The sequence below is a fragment of the Dendrobates tinctorius genome, unplaced genomic scaffold, assembly GCF_039654945.1.
Source record: "Dendrobates tinctorius isolate UK_male_01 unplaced genomic scaffold, ASM3965494v1 ptg000022l, whole genome shotgun sequence".
Taxonomy (NCBI): domain Eukaryota; kingdom Metazoa; phylum Chordata; class Amphibia; order Anura; family Dendrobatidae; genus Dendrobates; species Dendrobates tinctorius.
The window spans coordinates 98250867-98270625 of NW_027361690.1; the positions used below are offsets into that span (position 1 = coordinate 98250867).

General features: G+C 41.5%; 1 protein-coding gene across 1 annotated transcript in view; it reads right to left on the reverse strand.

Annotated features, from left to right (window-relative positions):
- Positions 1 to 19759, reverse strand: part of ADRA1A (adrenoceptor alpha 1A) — a 318230-nt gene that overhangs the window by 81794 nt on the left and 216677 nt on the right. The window contains exon 2 of the mRNA XM_073569022.1: positions 17803 to 19410. Within this exon, the coding sequence (XP_073425123.1) occupies positions 17803 to 18700 (898 nt within the window). The 5' untranslated portion in view covers positions 18701 to 19410. The remainder of the gene's footprint in view (positions 1 to 17802; positions 19411 to 19759) is intronic.

A 19759-nucleotide genomic window follows, 5' to 3' on the forward strand; every position in this document is an offset into this window, starting at 1 on the left:
GAGCAGGGAGTATCAGGAGAAGTGCCTGGCTACATGTATTTCCGCTTTGACCCCCAGTATCCCGGAGCCGTTGCTGGACTATGCGGATGTATTTTCTGAGAAGGGTTGTTCAGAACTACCACCGCATCGCCCCTATGACTGTGCTATTAGGTTGAAACCAGGGGCCAAGTTACCTAAAGCTAGAATGTTTAATATCTCAGGTCCCGAGAGGCTAGCTCTCAAGGAATACATTGCGGATAGCCTGAGCAAGGGTCATATTAGACCTTCCTCTTCTCCTCTGGCTGCTGGCTTCTTCTTTGTTAAAAAGAAGGATGGCGGTTTACGCCCGTGTCTGGATTTCAGAGAACTCAACCAGATTACGGTCCGTGATCCTTACCCTATGCCACTTATACCCGATTTATTCAACCAAGTGGTTGGTGCCAGGTGGTTCTCCAAACTGGACCTCAGGGGGGCGTACAATCTTATAAGAGTCCGTCAGGGGGATGAGTGGAAGACGGCGTTCAATACCCCTGAGGGTCACTTTGAGAGTTTGGTAATGCCGTTTGGGTTGACTATGGCACCTGCGGTCTTTCAACACTTCATTAATGATGTCTTCTCTCAGCTGTTGGGGAGGTTCGTTATAATTTATCTTGACGACATCCTCATTTTCTCTCGCGACCATGATACACATATAGAGCATGTTAGACAGGTTCTGCAGTTGCTCAGAGAGAACAGGCTCTATGTCAAGCTTGAAAAATGTGTGTTTTTCGTACAGGAGCTACCGTTCTTGGGTTATATAATCTCCGCCTCAGGTTTTAAGATGGACACCGCAAAGGTGCAGGCGGTACTACATTGGGATCGGCCTGATAATCTTAAGGCGCTTCAGCGATTTCTTGGCTTCTCCAATTACTATAGGAAATTTATTAAGAACTTCTCTATGATTGCCAAACCACTGACTGACATGACTAAGAAGGGTACCAACTTTTCTGACTGGTCTGAGCCTGCGGTACAGGCGTTTGAATTCCTCAAGAATAGTTTTGCCTCAACGCCCATTCTGGTGCAGCCTGATGTCTCCTTACCGTTTGTCGTGGAGGTGGATGCGTCGGAGGTTGGAGTGGGGGCTGTACTGTCTCAGGGCCCTTCTTGGGCCAAGTTGCATCCGTGTGCCTTCTTCTCCAAGAAGCTGTCGCCTGCGGAGCGTAATTATGATATTGGCAACAGGGAATTATTGGCCATCAAATTGGCATTTGAGGAGTGGCGACACTTCTTGGAGGGGGCTGTTCATCAGATTACTGTGATAACCGACCATAAGAATTTGCTTTATTTAGAATCTGCTAAGCGCCTGTCCTCCAGACAGGCTCGCTGGGCATTATTCTTCACCCGGTTCAACTTCATTGTTACCTATCGACCTGGGTCGAAGAATGTTAAGGCAGACGCTTTATCCAGGTGTTTTCCTGGTGGAGAGTTATGTGAAGAGCCGGTGCCTATTCTCCAAAAGGGTGTGGTGGTATCTGCCATCACGACAGAGATTGAGGCAGAGATTGCGGAGGCTCAGGAGGTGGTACCGCCGGGGTTGCCTGCTAATAAATCTTTTGTGCCGCTACATCTACGCTCTAGAGTGTTGGGCGAACATCACGACACGGTACTGGCAGGTCATCCAGGGGTTGAGAGCACTCTGGAACTGGTATCGCGTCGTTTTTGGTGGCCTAAAATCCGGCAGGATGTGGCCTCATATGTGGCTGCCTGTACCACGTGCGCACGGGCCAAGACTCCTCGTTCCCGTCCCGCTGGTAGCTTGCAGCCTCTCGGGGTGCCCAGTAAGCCATGGACTGAGATTTCCATGGATTTTATTACTGACTTGCCCGCCTCGGCAGGGAACTCGGTCATTTTGGTAATTGTTGATAGGTTCTCCAAAATGTCACATTTCGTTGCTTTACCGTCTTTGCCCAATGCTAAGACTCTTGCTCAGATATTTATTCGCGAGGTGGTCAGACTTCATGGTGTCCCGTCTGACATTGTGTCTGATCGAGGTACGCAGTTTGTGGCAAAGTTTTGGAGAGCTTTTTGTTCTCGCCTTGGAATCAAATTATCTCATTCATCGGCTTTCCACCCTCAGTCGAATGGACAGACTGAGCGGATGAACCAAAACCTGGAGCAATACTTGCGCTGCTTTATTTCCGACAATCAGGAAGAGTGGTCAGCGTTTCTTCCTCTGGCAGAATTCGCAATAAACAACCATTGCCAGGAATCGTCTGGGGAATCTCCTTTTTTTCGTGTGTATGGTCAACATCCTCAATTTTGCACCTTGCGTCAGGGGTGCTCAGTTGGCGTCCCTGAGGAGGACCATTTGGTAGCTCAATTGTCGTCTGTTTGGAGGAGAGTCAAGCAGCGCTTGTTGAAGGTGGGTTCCAGGTACAAACGGGTGGCTGACTGCAGACGTGTGCCAGGTCCGGACCTGTGTGTGGGTGATTGGGTGTGGTTATCTACTAGGAACATTAAGCTCAAGATACCGTCACTTAAGTTGGGTCCCAGGTTCATTGGCCCATTTAGAATCTCCGCAGTGATCAACCCCGTGGCATTTTGTTTGGAGTTGCCGGCTGTGTATAAGATTCATAATGTATTTCACAAAGCATTGCTAAAGAAGGTCGTGGGTTTGGTGGATGGTTCCCCCCCGGGCCACCACCTCCCGTCTTGGTGGATGGCGCGTTGGAATTTGAGATGTCCAAAGTGGTGGACTCTAGGGTTGTGCGTCGCACTCTACAGTACCTGGTCCACTGGCGTGGCTATGGTCCTGAGGAGAGGACATGGGTGCCGGCCTCTGACATTCATGCTGATCGACTGGTTACTATGTTCCATCGTCGCCATCCAGACAAGCCAGGTCCTCGACATGGTGAGGTTCCGGAGGTCCCTCGTAGAAGGCGGGGTACTGTCATGTCGGACACTGTTCACACCAGGGTGTCCGGCAGACAGCGGTAATACCCTGTTGGGTATTCTGTTCCAGTCGGGATAGGGTTAACCAGGTTGTCATGCTGGCTGAGGGCTGGGCCACGCCATTGGTCTTTAAATAGTTCGTCCTGACTATGGGCGTTGCCGACTATAGCTTTAGCCTAGTGCTAGCAATACCGGTCAGCAGTGGTGGTGTTGGAGCGTCTGATATCTGGTGCAGTATATCCCTCAGTGGTTCTTTCTCCAATCTGTTATATATATATATTTGGTTGCCCTTGCACATTATTGTATTAACTGTGTGGTGTTTCTTTTACCCCTGTCCATACGTATTTGTGGGGTCTGGTGTCTGGTCCCCTCACTGGGTGGAGGGAGGTGGGTTCAGCTTAGGGCTGGACAGGAGACAGGGACAGGGTGGAGGCTCAGGCAGGCACACTTTCAGTGTAAACCCTGGGTAGAGGGACAGACAGGGTTCCCCTAGTCTGAGGGACATCGCAGGGGTCCCGGGGTTTTTGCCTAAAGTAACCTAGGCATACCATGACACACACACACACACACACACACATACATACACACATACACACTTTGAGCTTTAGATATTGATACACAAGCCATGAAAAAATTTTTTGTTTTAAATGAAAATAAATGCAAAAAAAGCAACAAACATCGAAAAAAACAACCATGAAAATTTAAAAAAAATACTTTAAAAAATACCGAAAAAAAAAAAGAAAATAAACCAGCATAGAAATTAAGTTTAAAAAAAAATCTGTAACCAAAAAAGCAGCAAAAAAAACAAGGAAAATTACCAAAAAATACTAATAAAAATTTACCAAAAACATAAAAAAAATAAACACCTGAAAGAATTTTCAATGCAGTTAAAAAAAAAAAGAAAATAAACCAGCATAGAAATTAAGTAAAAAAAAAAAAACAGTCCGTCTGTACTTACATCACGTCTTCCCGCCCGCACTTGGCCTTGCTGCTCCTGCCGTTCCTCCGGTGGTGGTGGCGTGATGGAGGATGAGGTCTGAAAATTAAACAAAAAAAATTAACCACATGTGTTTATTTTTTCCAATCCATACGGAAGCATGGTACTCACTTCTGCCTCTTGCCCTGTCCCGGGGACATATTCCTCACCAGATGAAGACATGCTGCAATAAAAAAAAAAGAGACATAAGTACATAGAAATGTATTGAAATTTCAGCCAGACATTAGGTTTTTCATACTTACATTGGTGCAGCTTGTGCTGTGTGTCCACTCGTGAGCAATCCTTAAAGTATTGTGGAATCCCAGTGCAGTGCCCACACCATTTTATCACCTTGGTTTAATTTTTTTTTTACTGTCTAGACCACATTTCAGTCGTGTTTATCTTAAAAACGCATGCGCATAAAAACGCAAGCGTGCGCAAGACCATGCGCATGTATGCGCTCCCATAGGCTCCAATGTGGTGTTTTTGCGCATTCCGTGCGCAAGCGTGCGCATGCGTTTTTTTGACGAGACAGGGCGGAACCAAAAATGCAACATGTTGCTTCTGACGCGCCTGGCGCGAAAGACAAAAAAACGCATGCGCACGAAAGCGCAAGTATGCGCAAGACCATGCGCACGTCATGTTAAATATAGGTGCGCAGTGCGTATGCGCACTGGTGCGCACGATGCGCTGCGCACAAAAGCGCAAATGTGAAACCAGCCTAAGGTAAGTAGGATGTCTGTTTTTTAATAGAAAACATGCATAAAAGGATAGGGGATTAGGAGCCATGCATACAAGGACAGCGATGGGGGTGCCATGCATACAAGGACAGGGACCGGGGAGCCAAGCATACAAGGATAGGGGATAAGGAACAATGCATACAAGGACAGGGACGGGGGAGACATGCATACCAAAACAGGCATGAGGGGACAAAGCATACCCAGCTAATACTCAAGTCAATAAGTTTACCCAGTTTTTCGTGGCAAAATTATGTGCCTAGGCTTATAATCGGATCTGCTTATACTCGAGTATATACGGTAGATATTTCGTTGTAGGTTTAGAAAGCATATAATAATGCAGAGCACAAATGTCCCCAGAAACTATTTTAACCCCTTCACCACGTTGCAATTTTCCGTTTTTGCATTTTTGTTTTTTGCTCCCCTTCTTCCCAGAGTAATGAAATGTCCAAGATTAAAAAGAAACCATTGTGGATAAATAAGACTGCAAGGTTTAATAAGATAAAAAAGGGCATTCAAAATCTTAAAGGCCATGAATACAGAAATAGCATTTCAGGAGTATAAAAATCTCAAAAAGAAATGTAAAAAAGGAATCAAGCTACCAAAATTAGCTACTGAAACACAAACAGCCAGTATCATTAACCCCCTTTCTCCCCCAAACCTGTTTTCACCTTCATGACCTGGCAAAATTTTACAATTCTGATCACTTTCACTTTATGAGGTAATAATTCTGGAATAGTTCAAAAGATTCCACTGATTCTGAGGCAGTTTTTTTCATGACATATTGTACTTCATATGTTCTGTCAAGCAGTATAATTGCTGTCTGAAGTTTTAGTCGTATTTCTTTATGTCTCCATTATTACAGACAATGTGTTTTTCTGTGTATTAATCCTTCCTATATTTTATATTGTAAGGTAACAGCACCATCTGCTGGCAGTATAATGTATAGATTCTAGTTTAATATGCAATGTATTATGGGAAGTTCCTAGGGCATTGTGCGATTGTTCCTGTTGCATTGTGGTCTTATTATGACACTGTGAAAGGAACAGCAGCCATCGTTCCTCCATGCTTCCGAGGAGAAAACACATCACTCATTTTCTTTATGCTCCTTAAATAGCCTGCTCTAAGCATAGTTATTTAGCTATATGTCTCACTACACACTTTGCTAACGTGTATGAGGACAGTATATTATGATAGTGGCAAAACGTCTTTGATATGACTTGCATTTATTTGTGAAAAAACCCTGAAATATTTAATTTGTATGCCCTTAAATCAGAGAGCTTTCTCATATAAAATAGAATTTGAAGTGACTTTGAGGGGTCTATATGACATACAAAAAAACAAAAGTCACACCACTCTAAAAACTGCACCCTTCTAGGCGCTCAAAACCACATTAAAGAAATTTACCCTTCAGGAACTTCAAGTGAATTTTTGGAATGTGGAAAAAAATTAACATTTAACTTTTTCACAAAAAATTTACTTTGGAACCAAATATTTTTATTTTTGCAAGTGTAAAAAATGTAATAAAAAATTGTTTGTGAAATTTCTCCTTAGCATGAAAATAAACCATGTGTGGGGGAAAACCATTGTTTGGGCGCACGGCAGGGCTCGGAAGGTAAGGAGCACCATTTGAGTTTTTGAATGCAAAATATGCTGGCATAATTAGAGTACGATGTCACGTTTGGAGAGCCTATCATTTGTCTACCAGTGGAAACTGTCCACAATTGACACCATTTTGGAAACTAGTCTAGATATGTGGTGAGCACCTTGAACTCCCAGGTGCTTCACAGAAGTTTATAACATTGAGCCATGAAAATAAAAAAAATCAAATTTTTTCCACAAAAATGTATTTTAGCCCCAAATATTGCATTTTCACAGGGGTAACAGGAGAAATTGCACCATACAATTTGTTTTGCAATTTCTCCTGATTATGCTGATATCCCATATGTTTTTAGGAAAACTACTGTTTGAGTGCTGCTGTGGGCTTGTAAGGGTGTTATTTGACTTTTTGAATGGAAAATTTGCTGGATTAATTAGTGGACGCCATGTTGCATTTGAAGTGCCCCTCATGTGCCTAAATAGTAGAAACTTCCCTCAAGTGACACAATTTTGGAAACTAGACCCCTCAGGGAACTTATCTAGATGTGTGGTAAGCACTTTGAACTCACAATTGCTTTACCGAAGTATATAACGTAGAGCTGTAAAATTTTAAACACATTTTTACAACAAAAATGTTCCTTTAGTCAATTTTTTTATTTTCACAAGGTATTAGGAGAAATTTGACACCAAAATTTGTTGTGCAATTTCTCCTGAGTACGCAGACACCTCATATGTGCGGGGGGAGGGACTATTGTTTGGGCACATGGTAGATCTCAGAAAGGAAGGAGTGATGTTTTGGAATGCAGACTTTGATGGAATGGTCTGTGGGTCTCATGTCGCTTTTGGAGAGCACCTGATATGCCTAAACAGTGGAAAGCCCCCACAAGTGACCCCATTTTGGAAACTAAACCCCTCAAGGAATATACAGTATCTAGATGTGTTTTGAGCACCTTGAACCCCCAGGTGCCTCACAGAAGTTTATAACGTAGCCGTGAAAATAAAATCACATTTTTCCTATAAAAATGTTATTTTAGCCCCAATTATTTTATTTTCACAAGGGTAAAAAAGATAAATTGCACAACAAATTTTAGATTCCATTTTCTCCTGTGTACACCGATACCCAATATGTAGTCGAAAACTACTTTTGAGGCACAGTGCAACTCTCAGAAGGAAAGATTCAGATTCAGAGTTCAGATTTTGCTTCACTGGTTTGAGGGTGCCATGTCACATTGGCAGAGCCCCTGAGGTGCCATAACAGAACCTTTCATAAGAGACCCTATTTTACAAACTACACTTCTGTATGAATTCATCTGGGGTGGGTCACAGAATGTTATACCATTGGGCAGTGAAGACAATATAATTACATTCTTACCACCAAACTTTTGTTTTGGCCCTAGATTTTACACTTTCACACTGAAAAATTTGGGTAAAAATGGCACTAATATTTGTTCTACAGTTTCTGCGGAATGCGGAAATACCAATATGTGGTTCAGAGAAGAAGCCAGACGTGAAACGCGCGTTAGGGGTGTTCTTCCAGGTACTGACTCTCACCATGGGTAGATATGACTCTTGGGACATGATTACGCTACTAACCTGCGCATGAGTGGAGGATGTTGAACTTGCCTAAAGCATTGTTAACTGCATGATAACTGATAGAGGGTAGTTTCATGTAATTTAAGCATATAAACGTTTTCAACTAGTATCTTTTGTAGCATTTTGTCCACTTATACATTATATTTATTTATTTGTACACCTTACCTTTTCAATAATCTTCAGATGAACATGTTGTAGATTGTGAGCCCTCGCGGGCAGGGTCCTCTCTCATCCTGTACCAGTCATGACTTGTATTGTTTAAGATTACTGTACTTGTATGTATTATGTATATCCCTCCTCACATGTAAAGCGCCATGGAATAAATGGCGCTATAATAATAAATAATAATAATCCCTACCACCTCAACATCATCTGTTGTTGAAGAGCCTACTTCTAACATACAGTAGTGTCTATTTCTTTGCTCCATAAAGAGGACATATTCGATTAACTTTTTTATAAACCTATTATTGAGTCCTCCAAATCTATGATATTTAGATCTTTTGTACAGTAATTACCCTGGTGAGATATATTTCTGTTTTAGAATCTCCTTTTTATCTGTTTGCTTATTGTGTTATGTATTCAAAAAAAGTTTATTGTACCCTCATATGGATTTATACTCCTAGTTTCTGTATAGGTTTTGTTTACAAAGTTTATAGGAGGGCCTTTAATCTTTGGTTTACTCAGTACGTTGTAGTGACCAATACGCTGTAGTGATCAGTACGTTATGCCCTAGTCATGCTTCTTGACACACGCACCCATAAATTAGGTGGGCTCTCATCACTACAGAAATTAAAAAAACATGTGGATGCTAAATGAGGTTTAGGTACACTGTGAGGCTCAGAAGGGCGGCAGGCATTTGGATTTGGGAGCGTAGAATTTTCTAAATTTCTTTTAGGAGGTGAGGAGCAATTTTGCTTTTACAGAGTCTTTGTGCTACCAGTAACGTGGAAGCCCCCTATATTTCCATTGACAGATGTCGGACCTGAGTGTGGTTTTTTTTATGGATTGAGTTGAAGCTTTTATTGTAAACATTTTACATAACGTTTGGCATCACATTTATCCTGTGATCTATGCTGGACGGCCTCACTCTGAGATTCTGGGAGGCTTTTAATAGCCTCATTGTGGACTCATTCCTCGTCGCTTATACTCAGATCCTTGGCCGAGTGTGTGTGACCCTGGTGTGCTTTGTGACTGTGATACTTTATGCTTATTTGGTTTTGACCCGGTTCTGTCCCTGTTACGAGTTCTGCCTGTTCCTTTTGTACTGCGTTGCTATCTCTGTGTATGACTCATTGCTTGCGTTCTGACTATTCTCTGCTTGCTACTCTGGTACCACGCTGCCCTCTCTGTGTATGACCCCCCGCTTGTCTGACCTAAGTTCCCCTAATCTTTACTCCAGGATTCCTGTAATAGAATCCTACAGTCATCAACTGCAGCAGGACGCTAAGCCACGCCCCCTGTGGTCACATGATCATAGGTCCTTGTACTCTTTACTACCTTTAGTGTCGCAGGTCCTGTTCTCAGAACTTTCCCTGCAGTTTCGGACCCCGGGCCCTCCCGTAGTCTGGGTGAGTGACCCTGCTCAGGCTGGTTTCACATTTGCGTTTTTTAGCGCTGGAAAAAAACGCATATGTGCGCATGCGTTTTTTCCCCTATATTTAACATGGGTGCGCATACCTGCGCGCTTGTAAGCGCATGTATGCGATTTTCATGCGCTGCGTTTTTTTGGGGTGTGCGTTTGTATTTTCCAGACGCAGCATGTTGCATTTTTTGGCCCTGCAAAAAAGCGCATGCGCACATATGCGCACGTTTTGCGCTAAAAATGGCCATTATAGCCTATGGATGCGCATATGTGCGCACTGGCATGCTCATGTATGCTTTTTTTGCATATGCGTTTTTTTTTTTTAACCATGGAATTTAGGGGTTTGGGTTAGAGTTAGGGTTAGTTAAGGGGGTTTAGGGTTAGGGTTAGGGTCAGGGTTAGGGTTGGGGTTTGGGTCAGGGTTAGGGTTAAGTATGGTTTTGTTAAGGGTTAGGGTCAGGGTTAGGGTCAGGATTAGGGTTAAGTATGGTTTGGTTAAGGGTTAGGGTCAGGGTTAGGGTTAGGGTTAGGGTCAGGGTTAGGGTTAAGTATGGTTTTGTTAAGGGTTAGGGTCAGGTTTAGGGTCAGGATTAGGGTTAAGTATGGTTTGGTTAAGGGTTAGGGTCAGGGTTAGGGTTAGGGTCAGGGTTAGGGATGGTTTTGTTAAGGGTTAGGGTCAGGGTTAGGGTCAGGATTAGGGTTAAGTATGGTTTGGTTAAGGGTTAGGGTCAGGGTTAGGGTTAGGGATGGTTTTGTTAAGGGTTAGGGTCAGGGTTAGGGTCAGGATTAGGGTTAAGTATGGTTTGGTTAAGGGTTAGGGTCAGGGTTAGGGTCAGGGTTAGGGTTAGGGTTAGGGTCAGGGTTAGGGTTAAGTATGGTTTTGTTAAGGGTTAGGGTCAGGGTTAGGGTTAGGGTCAGGGTTAGGGTTAGGGTCAGGGTTAGGGTTAGGGTCAGGGTTAGGGTTAAGTATGGTTTTGTTAAGGGTTAGGGTCAGGGTTAGGGTTAGGGTCAGGGTTAGGGTTAGTTAGGGTTTAGGGTTTGGGTTAGGGTTAAGTATGATTTGGTTAAGGGTTAGGGTAAGGGTTAGGGTTAGGGTCAGGGTTAGGGTTAGGGTCAGGGTTAGGGTTAGTAAAGTCATGGTTTGGGTTAGTGTGAGGGGCCACCTAATGTTGGAAAAAAACGCAAACGCGGTAAAAACGCACTAAAAACGCATACAAACGCATAAAAACGCTGCGTTTTTTTCATGCATGCTCATAAAAATGCTTGAAAAAAACGCAGCAGTTGTATGCTTTTGTATGCGTTTTTTCAATGCGTTTTTTTGCGGGAAAAACGCGCTGCAAAAAAAAGCAAGTGTGAAACTAGCCTCAGCCGCGGCAGTCCGCCGGCGCTGACAGGATCCTGATAGATTGCTTGGATACTGCATTTTATTTCAATGCTGTGGTGACGACAAAAAACATAATTCTGGCATTTCAATCTTTTTTCTCTTTACATCGTTTACCAATCGGATTAATTTACTTTATATTTTGATAGATTGGACGTTTCTGAAAGTAGCAATACCAAAAGTGTATTTTTTATTCTTTTATTTTGAATGGGGCAAAAGGAGGTGATTTGAACATTTATATATTTTTGAATTGTTTTTATTTTTTAAAACTTTTTTTTACTTACTTCCATAGTTCCCTTAGCAGACTTGCAGCTGCAATCATCAGATAATCTGTGCCCTGCTATGTGTAGCATAAATCATGATCTCCTATGGACGCTGGCCTCAAAGTAGATTTAAAATGATGCAATCACGTGACGGAGCTGATGGGTGTGTCTTATGATGCGGTTCAGGCTCATATGAGTTAAATGCCACTGTAAGATATTGACAGCAGCATTTAACTTGTTAACTACCCACCTGCTGCTGTTAGAGACACATGACAGATGATCAGATCAGCTGTCATGTGCAGAGGAAGGTGATCTTAGACATACCTATACATCCCAGTTCGTAAAGGGGTTAAAAAAACAACAAAAAAACAGAATACTGAAAGGGATATCAGCAGGAATGAAGAGCAAAAAATTGCAACTTCTGAGCTATTGACAAGTCCTCTTTAAATCACAAATTGTTGCAAAACTACAATTCCCAGAGAACCTTAACAGATTGTGTTGCTTCATCACTTTTTTTCCAATTCCATCCCCCAACAGGTAAAATCAAGTAAAGTCAATCAGGAGTAAAACAAATGCAATACAATGAATGAAAGTAATAAAATTCAGTTAGGAGAGGTGTGCCCCAGAACTCATACAGCATGTGAAAATGTTTCACAGCCTCGTGGGCCTTTCAACAGTAGCACAGAAGCAGAGCTGGCAAATTCTTCACTGTTAATGAAAACTTTGACTAATTAAAACAATTTTTTTGTGGACTATCAGAGAAATAATTAACAACAAGGGTGCAATCATTCTTTACAAAATGCCATATATAAATAAGGACAGGAATGCTAATAAAAGCAGAATTAGTTATAAAAACAAGTTCAATCAATGTATAGAAATTGGAACTTGGAGGGAATTAGACTGGCAGAACTGTTATTTGGCTAGCTTCCTGTGCAGTGCCTTTTAAATGATATCTCTCCTGCTTATGGTGGGCCATATAGTGCCTAAAAAAATAAGACTCTTTTCCATGGGTTCCCTATAGGACACATATACAGTGGGGAAAAAAAGTATTTAGTCAGTCAGCAATAGTGCAAGTTCCACCACTTAAAAAGATGAGAGGCGTCTGTAATTTACATCATAGGTAGACCTCAACTATGGGAGACAAACTGAGAAAAAAAAATCCAGAAAATCACATTGTCTGTTTTTTTTTTCATTTTATTTGCATATTATGGTGGAAAATAAGTATTTGGTCAGAAACAAAATTTCATCTCAATACTTTGTGATATATCCTTTGTTGGCAATGACAGAGGTCAAACGTTTTCTGTAAGTCTTCACAAGGTTGCCACACACTGTTGTTGGTATGTTGGCCCATTCCTCCATGCAGATCTCCTCTAGAGCAGTGATGTTTTTGGCTTTTCGCTTGGCAACACGGACTTTCAACTCCCTCCAAAGGTTTTCTATAGGGTTGAGATCTGGAGACCGGCTAGGCCACTCCAGGACCTTGAAATGCTTCTTACGAAGCCACTCCTTCGTTGCCCTGGCAGTGTGCTTTGGATCATTGTCATGTTGAAAGACCCAGCCACGTTTCATCTTCAATGCCCTTGCTGATGGAAGGAGGTTTGCACTCAAAATCTCACGATATATGGCCCCATTCAATCTTTCATGTACCCGGATCAGTCGTCCTGGCCCCTTTGCAGAGAAACAGCCCCAAAGCATGATGTTTCCACCACCATGCTTTACAGTAGGTATGGTGTTTGATGGATGCAACTCAGTATTCTTTTTCCTCCAAACACGACAAGTTGTGTTTCTACCAAACAGTTCCAGTTTGGTTTCATCAGACCATAGGACATTCTCCCAAAACTCCTCTGGATCATCCAAATGCTCTCTAGCAAACTTCAGACGGGCCCGGACAAGTACAGGCTTAAGCAGTGGGACACGTCTGGCACTGCAGGATGAGTCCATGGTGGCGTAGTGTGTTACTTATGGTAGGCCTTGTTACATTGGTCCCAGCTCTCTGCAGTTCATTCACTAGGTCCCCCCGCGTGGTTCTGGGATTTTTGCTCACCGTTCTTGTGATCATTCTGACCCCACGGGGTGGGATTTTGCGTGGAGCACCAGATCGAGGGAGATTATCAGTGGTCTTGTATGTCTTCCATTTTCTAATTATTGCTCCCACAGTTGATTTCTTCACTCCAAGCTGGTTGGCTATTGCAGATTCAGTCTTCCCAGCCTGGTGCAGGGCTACAATTTTGTTTCTGGTGTCCTTTGACAGCTCTTTGGTTCCATAGTGGAGTTTGGAGTCAGACTGTTTGAGGGTGTGCACAGGTGTCTTTTTATACTGATAACAAGTTTAAACAGGTGCCATTACTACAGGTAATGAGTGGAGGAAAGAGGAGACTCTTAAAGAAGAAGTTACAGGTCTGTGAGAGCCAGAAATCTTGATTGCTTGTTTCTGACCAAATACTTATTTTCCACCATAATATGCAAATAAAATGAAAAAAAACCAGACAATGTGATTTTCTAGATTTTTTTTTTCTCAGTTTGTCTCCCATAGTTGAGGTCTACCTATGATGTAAATTACAGACGCCTCTCATCTTTTTAAGTGGTGGAACTTGCACTATTGCTGACTGACTAAATACTTTTTTTCCCCACTGTAACTAGAGGAATGTTGGCAAGAAACAACTTTTTCATGCGTTTGTCCGTTACATATTATTCACATTTGTATTTGAAAACTTACCAATGTACTGAACTAAGTAAAGGAGTTAATTTTGGAAATCTTTTATGTGTTAAAGTTTAAAAACCTTAGCCATAAAAGAGTCCCTGGATTCACAACTACACTGCTCAGTTCTGTTGTATGTCCTACTTGCGTTGTCGCTGCTCTCGTTCACCTCCAAATTCCTCAAAGAGCATGCCCATGCTGAACTCCCCCCTTCTCATCTATCTCGCTCCTTGAAAACCTACAATCCGATTTCCATCCCCACCACTTCACTTAAACTGCCGTAGCCAAAATTAATAATGACTTACTTACCGCCAAAGCTAACAGATAATTCTCTATACTCCTCGTTCTAGACCAGTCTTCTGCCTTTGACACAGTCGTCCACTTCCTCCTGCTGCAGATCCTCTCTTCCCTTGGCATCAAAGACCCTGCCCTCTTCTGGATCTACTCATACATTTCTAAAAGCAGATTTAGAGTTTCCCTATACTACCGCATCATCCTACGCGCTCTCTGTTGGTGTTCCACAAGGCTTTTTCCTGGGACCCCTACTCTTCTCAATCTACACCTTTGACCTGGGGAAACTCAAAAAGCCCCATGGCTTTCAGTACCATCTATACGCAGACCTACCTCTCTAGCCCAGATGTCACCTCTCTACTGTCCAGAATCCCAGAGTGTCTATCGGCCATATCTTCTTTCTTCTCATCCTGCTTCCTAAAGCTCAATGTGGAAAAAACTGAACTCATAATTTTTTCTCTTTTTAACTTAACTCCCCCACCTGTTGTATCTATCACAATAAATTTAATCATGTTCTCGACCATACGGGAAGTTCGCTGCCTCGTATTAATCCTTGACTCTGCCCCATTCTTTAATAATAATAATAATAATAATAATAATAATAATCTTTATTTTTATATAGCGCTAACATATTCCGCAGCACTTTAAAGTTGGAACGCATTATCATCGCTGCCCCTGATGGGGCTCACAATCTAAATTCTCTATCAGTATGTCTTTGGAATCCACACATTCAACCTCTCACCAACTTCTGCCACCTCCAACTCAAAAAAAATTCCAGAATCTGTCCTTTCCTCCAACCTAAAACTAATAGAATGTTAGTGCATGCTCTCATCATTTCCCGCCTCAACTACTGCAACATCCTAACACCAGACTAATTCACCTTGCTCCTTACTACTTATCTGCTTCTCCCCTCTACAAATCTCTTCATTATTTCCCAATTCCCTAAGTTCAAACTACTAACACTGAGCTACAAAGCTGTCAATAATCTGTCCCCCCATATATCTCCGAACTAATCGCCCAATATCTTGCAACACATAATGTCTGATCCTCCCATGACCTCCTTCTCCTCTCTATATTTAAACATTCCTCACCCAATCACCTCTAAAACTTTTCCTGAGTATTCCTCATCCTCTGGAATTCTGTGTCCCAAAATGTCCGATTATCTACCACATTCGGAACTTTCAGACAGAACTTGAAAATGCATCAGTTCAAGAAGGTTTACAGCCTGCAATGACCCCACTGCCACCTCACCACTGGAGCTACCACAATCCACCAACCTACTGTCTCCTTCCCCATTATCCTGTAGACTGTAAGCCTGCGAGATCAGGACCCCTTCCCTTCTGTACCAGTCTGTCACAGTTTATTCACTGTAATATATATTTGTATTTTGTATGTAACCCCTTCTCATGTACAGTGCAATGGAATCAATGGTTCTCTAAAAAAGCTACTTCTGACCTACATGGAGACAGGAGAATGGTAATCCTTCATGTCTCTGTGCATGGAGACATAGCAATCAGTCTCCATCTGCTAGCTCAGAGGCAAATAAAAAGTAAATAGACCCTATAGAAGGTGAATTGATGGAAAAATGCAGGATAGAGGTTATGCAATGGCCAGAAATGGTGTTATTACTCATGATATACACACCCAACAGCTTATTCTCAAACAGGTAAGCTTTAACCAAATAAGGGTCCTCTAGGCCAGAACCCCCTATGTTTAATTAGTGACGGGGCCAAATTTTTTAAATCTGACCAGTGTCCCTTAATGTGGTAATAACTCTGGAATGCTTCAACAGATCCCAATGATTTTGAGAATGTTTTTTCGTGACATGTTGTACTTTATGTTAATGGTAAATTTATTTCTATATGTTTTGTGTTTATTTATAAAAAATATCAGAAATTTGACAAAAATGTAAAAAATGTTTGCAATTTTCAAACTTTGAATGATTATCCCTTTAATACAGATAGTCATATCACAGAAAAACATTCATAAATCACATTTCCCTCATGTTGGCTTTACATCAGCACCATTTGTAAAATGTTATTTTATTTTGTTAGCCTTTTAGGAGATTTAAAAATATAGCAGTGATTTTTAATTTTTTCAAGGAAACTTACAAAACTTTATTTTTTGAAGGACCTATTCGGCTTTGAAGTGACTTTTGGGGTCCTAGATATCGGAAAACCTCCAAAAGTGATACCATTTTAAAAACAGCACCCCCTGACATATTGAAAACTGCTGTCAGGTATTTTATTAACCCTTCTGGTGAAATTAAGGAATGAATGCAAAGTGGCATGGCAGAAATGAAAAAATATATTTTTACCACTTAAATGTCGCTGACTTCTGAAGAGGCCGCTGTAGCCGGCAGACTCTAAGGCCGCTATTTGGCTGTGAATTGTCATGGCAAACATTAGAACCACACAATCATGATCTCAGGGTGCTGATGGGGATGAAGAGGAAGCCCCCACACTCTGTTAACCATTTATATGATTTAGTCACTATTCACAGCAGCATCTAAGGGGTTAAACAGATATGGACGGAGCCAACACTGACCGTGGCTAATGCAGCAAGTTGTCAGCTATAGTGTACAGCCGACAGCTGCTGGATTATCACCTGTATGGGGATGATATTCTCATATATCTCAGGTCAGTAAAAAGACGTATTGGCTGTCATTAAGGGGTTAAATGGACCTCAATTTGTAAATGTGAAAATTCCTCACATTGTCAGCTGCAAAGTAATTTCTTTTCACAACATTATATATTTTTGGTCATCCTAAGCCCATTTTACTTAACTTTGAACTACCCCTATATTAACAGGAAGCACCCCACTGCACATAGCTGCTTGGGCATGTGCGCCAGAAATATCATTTATGTACATCATCATCAGCTTAGCAGCTGCTAAGGTCTTATGTTAATTTAAAAAAATGAAAATATTAGTTAAAAGCGTGTGCTGCTGTAACACTCCATTACACACAGACTTTATAATTGAAACCTGGTTACACCTGATAATTAATTATGACAAAGGGGTTGCTTCACTGTGTTGCTGTGCACAAATCTGTATACTAGATTGGTACTATCAGGGCCGAGCTGCTTGACTGTGTTGAGAGAACCAACATCTTGCCCATAGGATAGAGTTTTATAGAGCATTTCTTTATATAAGTCACAATTAATAAGAAAAAACGCTGGTGCACCTAATTAAAGACACACAGAAGGGCAATGTTTCTCTACAGCATGCTGCAGGATGATCAACAGTGAAAATATGATATCTGTATGTTTATCCTTAACTTGGTAGTCTTGTCTTAAAAAATTATTTCTAAATGTTTTATTTAAAATCTACTAATTTATTTTTGCTTCCAAAGGTGCCCCGTTAATCAGTTATCCACTCTGGTCGCTATTGTGGCTGTTCTACTTCCAACCCTGTGCTCGACATAGAAGATTCCCTCTGTTGGCATGCCATTCGGTGGCGTGAAAGCAGCTGCAGCACTAACTACTTTCTATGGTTAGGCTTGCCTCCTTCTCTGTCGCAGCTGATGCATAATCCATGAAGGTGGCTGGCTTAGCTATTGAAGTGAACCTGACATCCTCCTTCTCTCACAGCTTTGAGGATAACTGCTGAAAGACAGTTGAGCCCAAGTTTGGAACTACAACTGCTCATACCACATCAATATCTGAAGATTGGGGAACCTTTGGAAATAAAAGTATATAAACAAGTTCTATACATTAATATTAGGAGATCCTTAAAAACACTCTACAAATACATTTTTTATTTGCGTTCTTACCTATAGGCATTGCCATAAAAAATGGCAGCCAGCAGAGGACAAAACATCCTACTACAATTCCCAAAGTCTTTGCTGCTTTCTTTTCCCTTGAAAACTTGAGGAGTCGCACTGAGAAGTGAGTCTTTTGCTTCGCACTGGAATTGGAATTTATACTATCCGGAGTATTTTTTCGATGAATTCTCAAGGTTACCTCTTCAGAGTCTGATTTGTCACATTTCATTCCACGATTTAGGACTTTTCCCTCCCTTTTGGCCACAATATAGACCCTAAAATACATGATGAGGATGATGGTGAGTGGAAGGTAGAACGATCCAAAAGCTGAGAAGAGAACATAGCCTGGCTCTTCTGTAATTTTACAGATTGTTTCATCTTCTGGTGCTGGTTCTTTCCAGCCAAACAATGGTCCAACTGAGATTACAAGAGACAAGACCCATATACAAAGGAGAGCAAGAAGACCTCGTTTTTCAGTCATTATACTGGGGTATCTCAGTGGGTAACTAACACCGATGTAGCGGTCTATAGATATTACACATAGGCTCATTATGGAAGCTGTGCAACAAAGAACGTCAACAGCTGCCCATATATTACAGAAGATGCGGCCAAAGAGCCAATATCCTTGGATTTCAAAAGTAGCAGAGAAAGGAAGCACCATGGACATTAAGAGAAGGTCTGCAACAGCAAGGTTGACAATGAAGTAGTGGGTTACAGACTGTAGATGCCGATGACATGCCACCGAAAGAATGACCAAAATATTTCCAAGTACACCAAATGTGATGAATATTCCAAAAATGACTCCTATGATGATCGATTTGGAAATATTGTTTGTAGATGTCTGGTGGGTACAGTTTAGACAGAGAGGGATGGACTCTACCGAGTTATTCTCATTAAACAGGACCATGATCAAGAAAAATGATGTTCGTTCGCAGAGATTATTTTCCCAGGTCTTTGACTGAAGAAATCTTGTTTATGAGTAAATGCTATGGAAATAATTTTTTGGGCCAAGAGGTACAGCCAGGCACTGATTAGAGTATAAAATGAAGAATTCAGCCAATGCCTTGTTTACATTCCCATTCATTTAGAATGATGTGAAGATGGCAACTTTTACTTTTTGTTTTTGCAATGTTTTCTTTTACTTTGGACTCTTTCAGTGAGATGCATTACAGATGTTTGGATAAATCTCTTGTCATTATTCTTTGGTGGAATAAGAGTTTTAGTACCTCCTGCTGGACTCCGACACAACTTATTTTACATCAGTGTCCTTGGTTTAAATTGGTCATTATAGGTTTTGGCTGTAAACCGTTGAGAAGTTCATAAACTAAGTGTGCTCCTTGGGGGTTAACACAATATATTTCTAGTGTTTCCTTTGGGCTCTTTTGTATGAAAGTTTGAAACACTGCTCTAAAATCCGTTAATTCGGAGGAACCTCTAGATGGGGGCTCCAGGTGTTCACAGATACATTTTAGAGTACTCCAATACTTAAATAAGCCTTTTTGAGACGTTGAAGGAGAAGGATCACACCAGATGTCTGCTAGATAAAGTAGTAGAAACCGGAGTGTGTGATGGTTAGAACGACGAGTTCTTCTTATGTTAATCCAGGTGTGTATTCAGCTGAAACATAATAAGGCAATGGTTAGACAGGTTTAAAGCCTTCTTTATGTCAGTATCTTGCAGCCAATAATACGATGTACATATGGCATAAGAATGTTTTACTTATAATGATAGCCAATATATAGCCATATAGTGATATACTTCATAATTTTGTTTGATGTACTGTACTTCCAACCGTAGCCTCAAATGCACAATTGTACGACTATTACTATCCATGCATATGTTTACATTGTCAAAACATACAAACTTTGGTCTATGAAAATGGCTCCCGTGCAGTTTAGAAAACTCTTGAGTTCCTGGTAACTATGACGAATTTGTCCACTTTTTCTCTGAAATTTTTTTTTTTTTT